General features: G+C 40.2%; 1 protein-coding gene across 1 annotated transcript; it reads left to right on the top strand.

The window, feature by feature from the left end:
* The first annotated feature begins 828 nt into the window (after positions 1–828).
* Positions 829–3,347, top strand: LOC120211650 (L-type lectin-domain containing receptor kinase VIII.1-like). Its single transcript, XM_039210147.1, has one exon. The coding sequence runs from the start codon at positions 997–999 to the stop codon at positions 3,103–3,105; it is 2,109 nt and encodes a 702-aa protein (XP_039066078.1). The 5' UTR covers positions 829–996; the 3' UTR covers positions 3,106–3,347.
* The last annotated feature ends 911 nt before the right edge of the window (positions 3,348–4,258 follow it).

The following is a 4,258-nucleotide window of genomic DNA, read 5'->3' as shown; positions in this document are numbered from 1 at the left end:
ATTAACTAACCCTATTTCCATATGTAATGGGGGATGGGGGTAAGGGGAAGGTAGGATAGTATGCTGCCCCCAACACCAGGTTGAGAGCAGCTTCTGTGGGAGACCTCCGACAGTGAGAATTATGAATTGCCCACCGTGGGACTCGATCCCACGACCACAAGGTTAAGAGCCTTACGCTCTTACCAACTGAGCTGGATGGGAAATTCATTAGTTTTGATCCATTGTAGTACCTAAACTTTAGTGATTAAATTAGAGTGATTAAATTAGGATTAATTAAAAGTTAAGTAATTAAATTAAAAAAATTAAATTTTAATGATCAAAATAGGAGTGAAAAGATAGTTGAGTGATGAATGCTGAAATTTACCCATAAAAAAACTGTCACGTGAAAATCAACCGTTAAGTTTTTAACGGTAAAGTACTAAAAGGAAACAAAAATTAAATATTAGATATGATTTTAAAAAAATTAAAAATTTAAATATTAAAACGGATTAAAATAGACCAAAATTTAAATACTAAACATGTAATTTATCCAATACTTAATTGAACTCATTGGAACTAAATAGCTAAATATTCCAAATCGATTCGTTCAGTCACGTGCAACTGAATGTTTCCTTGTAAAAGGAGCGACGAAAGCGTGAAGTGTTGTGTGAACACAAGTGAACCAAAAAGGTTTCATATTTTTTTTTATTTCCTCTTTCTCAATCACCGATAAGAAAAATAACCGTTTAAAAAATCTACGTGCCCTACTATTCGCCAGCCACCTGTCTCCATCACCTATCATCTCCCCCATTGGATTCCTTCTCACTATTCCTTGTTTGTTTCCATCAACTTTGTTCCGTTTTAATCCAAAGAAATAAACTCTTCTCTGCCTCTAGAATCTATTCAATTTTACAATCTTTCTTCTTCAACAAATCTCCCCACCCAAACACGGTATAAGCATAACCGGTTTCTGTTTTATAATGGGGTTTCCAGAATAACCAGAAATTGGAAGCCATTATGTCGCCGTTTTCTTTTAAGGTTACATTCTTATCGGCTCTGTTCCTCTGTTTTGTCCAACGCTTCACCGGAATCTTTGCGGCAACGGAGTTCGATTTCGGGACCATAACTCTCAGCAGCTTGAAACTCCTTGGTGATGCTCACTTAAACAATGGGAGCGTGAGACTCACTCGCGACATCCAAGTCCCTTACTCCGGCGCCGGCAGAGCGTTGTATTCGAAACCGGTGAGATTCCGGGAACCGGGAACTCATTCTCCTTGTAGCTTCTCGACCTTCTTCTCCTTCTCCATTACGAACCTGAACCCGTCTTCCATCGGCGGCGGTTTAGCCTTTGTCATTACCCCGGACGGTGAATTCGTCGGCGCCGGCGGCGGCTCTTTGGGGCTCTTGGACGATAAGCGTCAGGCCTCGGGGTTCGTGGCGGTGGAGTTCGACACTCTTATGGACGTAGAATTCAATGACATTAATGGAAACCACGTTGGTTTGGATCTCAACAGTTTGGTTTCTTCACAAGTTGGTGATTTGGGAGCTTTGGATATCGATCTAAAGAGCGGCAACCTCATTAACTCATGGATCGAATACGATGCTCCATCTGGGGTTTTCAATATCACAATTTCGTACTCAAATTTGAAGCCTAAAGAGCCCATGCTATCGTTCCCTCTAAATCTGGATCAATATGTTACTGATTTCATGTATGTAGGATTCTCAGGCTCAACACAAGGAAGCACAGAGGTACATAGTATAGAATGGTGGAGTTTTAGTTCTTCTTCCGAGCCAACATCTTCGGCGCCTCCTCCGCCTCCAACGACTACTTTACTGAACCCAACGGCTAACTCTGTTAAGTCAGCGCCACCTTCATTGGCTCCATCGAGTTCCCATTCGAGTAAGTCTTCTTCTTCTTCTTCCTCATGTCATAACCGGCTTTGTAAGCAAGGTCCAGGGGCTGTGGCAGGGGTGGTAACGGCAGGGGCTTTCGTTTTTGCCTTATTCGCCGGCGGTCTCATTTGGGTTTTCTCTAAAAAGATCAAGCATGTTGAGAAATCGGAGACTTCTCCATCGGAGATTATCAAAATGCCGAAAGAGTTCAGTTATAAAGAGCTGAAAGCAGCCACGAGATGTTTCAATGCCAATCGAATAATCGGTCAGGGTGCATTCGGGACTGTCTATAAAGGCATTTTACCGAATAACGGCGACATTGTGGCCGTCAAGAGATGTAGTCATAACAGTCAAGGCAAGAATGAGTTTTTATCGGAGTTGTCTATAATCGGAAGCCTTCGGCATCGGAATCTCGTAAGGTTGCAGGGATGGTGCCACGAGAAAGGTGAAATTCTATTAGTTTACGATTTAATGCCTAATGGGAGTCTTGATAAAGCATTGTTTGAAGCCAGAACGCCATTGCCATGGCCTCATAGGCAGAAAATTTTGTTAGGAGTGGCCTCTGCTTTGGCCTATTTGCATCAAGAGTGTGATCACCAGGTTATTCATAGAGACGTTAAGACCAGCAACATAATGTTGGATGAAGGGTTCAACGCCAAGATAGGTGATTTCGGTTTAGCAAGGCAAATTGAGCACGATAAGTCGCCTGATGCCACGGTAGCTGCCGGCACGATGGGATATTTGGCTCCCGAATATCTCCAAACAGGACGAGCGACCGAGAAAACTGATGTGTTTAGCTACGGAGCCGTGGCTCTAGAGGTGGCTAGCGGAAGAAGACCAATCGAGAGAGATGCCAATTCCATGGCGAAAGCCAGGGTGAGTGGGAATTTGGTGGAATGGGTTTGGAGTTTGCATAGAGAAGGGAGATTGTTAACCGCAGCCGATGCAAGACTTGAAGGTGATTTCGACGAGGGCGAGATGAGAAGGGTCCTTCTTATGGGGTTAGCTTGTTCGCACCCAGACCCACTGATCAGACCCACAATGAGAAGCGTGGTCCAAATGCTGGTGGGTGAAGCTGATGTCCCAATTGTTCCAAGAGCTAAACCCTCAATGAGTTTCAGCACATCTCATCTATTGTTAAGCTTGCAAGACAGTGTATCCGACTGCAATGGCACAACCACCATGTCAAGTTCCTCATCAGAAAGTAGCCACATTGGTCCGGACCTGGTTTAAATTCATACATTCATTTGTTTATGTATTTATGACACAAAATCTTGAAAAAAAACACAAATTTCAGTGATTTGGGTATTGCAAAATCTTGTGCCAATCAACGTTGAAAATAGGGGTCACCGGTTGGCTAGTTGCTTTCACCCAAAGTGGCAAATGGAGACATGGGAGTTGGAGTAGAGGATCGGTAAAGTATAGTGGTGAAAAAGAAACAAAAAGGTTCGTATTTATTACCGACTTAGTTTAAATTAAGAAGACTTTTTTCAATAAAATGAAGGAAAGAATATTATTTATAATATTATAAAAATTTAAACTTTGGTAAGAAGAAAAATGATGAGGCAATTACATGGAGTGGTTTGTTTGAGGGGAAAGTTGGTTCTTGTTAAGACTTCAATCACAAGCATGTACCTTTTTTAATCTTCTCGAAAGCAATAAATACTTCTTTTTGCTGTACAAAGTGGGATTAAGCTGGCTTTCTATTTTCAGGATAACCCGCCACTCGTCAGGTTAACATCAAAATTTTTATTTAAACACCGAAACAAAGGAGTATTAATTGCGTATGACAATTTAATTTAAAGTATTAAAAAGGGTTCATATCGAGTAAGTTTGATCCAAATTTAAGATGAGAAACTCTAATCCGTATGGCCCATGATAATAGTATAATTTCTATAAATTTAAGGATAATTGCTATAATTTTATCCTTTTTTAGTAATCATGTTATTTTATCCAAAAAATATTATTTATATATATTTATTTTAAGTTGGATCAAGTCAGATTAAAATTTTTATCTTAAAAAATTAAATTAAATCGGGTTCAAGTGAAGACAATATCCTTTTCAAATAGGGACTAATTTGAATAAAGAATATATATTTATCAAATCAGATCAATTTGAATAAAAGATATAGTTTTTTTAAATCAAATAAGATTAATGATAAAAAAACTCGACCTAATCCGGCAGTTACTATCACCGTGTCCCAAACCAGCAAGTGGTGTCAGGTTGTACCGGCAACGGAGGGATTGTTTTTAGTGACATGTTTCACTTCACTGCGTAGATTGGACTTCACTGCGCAGATTGGACTTCACAATCTCGTCTTCTGCCCCAATTAAATGGGCTATTTCCCGATAAATCACCGATCATGGTATATATATCGATTTAACA

Source organism: Hibiscus syriacus, unplaced genomic scaffold (assembly GCF_006381635.1).
Source record: "Hibiscus syriacus cultivar Baekdansim isolate YM2019G1 unplaced genomic scaffold, ASM638163v2 tig00109978_pilon, whole genome shotgun sequence".
NCBI lineage: Eukaryota > Viridiplantae > Streptophyta > Magnoliopsida > Malvales > Malvaceae > Hibiscus > Hibiscus syriacus.
The sequence above is the reverse complement of the archived record's forward strand: the minus strand, read 5'-3'. Positions and strand labels throughout refer to the sequence as shown.

Bases quoted from the DNA above. Each gene is read 5' to 3' on its own strand.
- LOC120211650 (XM_039210147.1), top strand. From the start codon at position 997: ATGTCGCCGTTTTCTTTTAAGGTTACATTCTTATCGGCTCTGTTCCTC.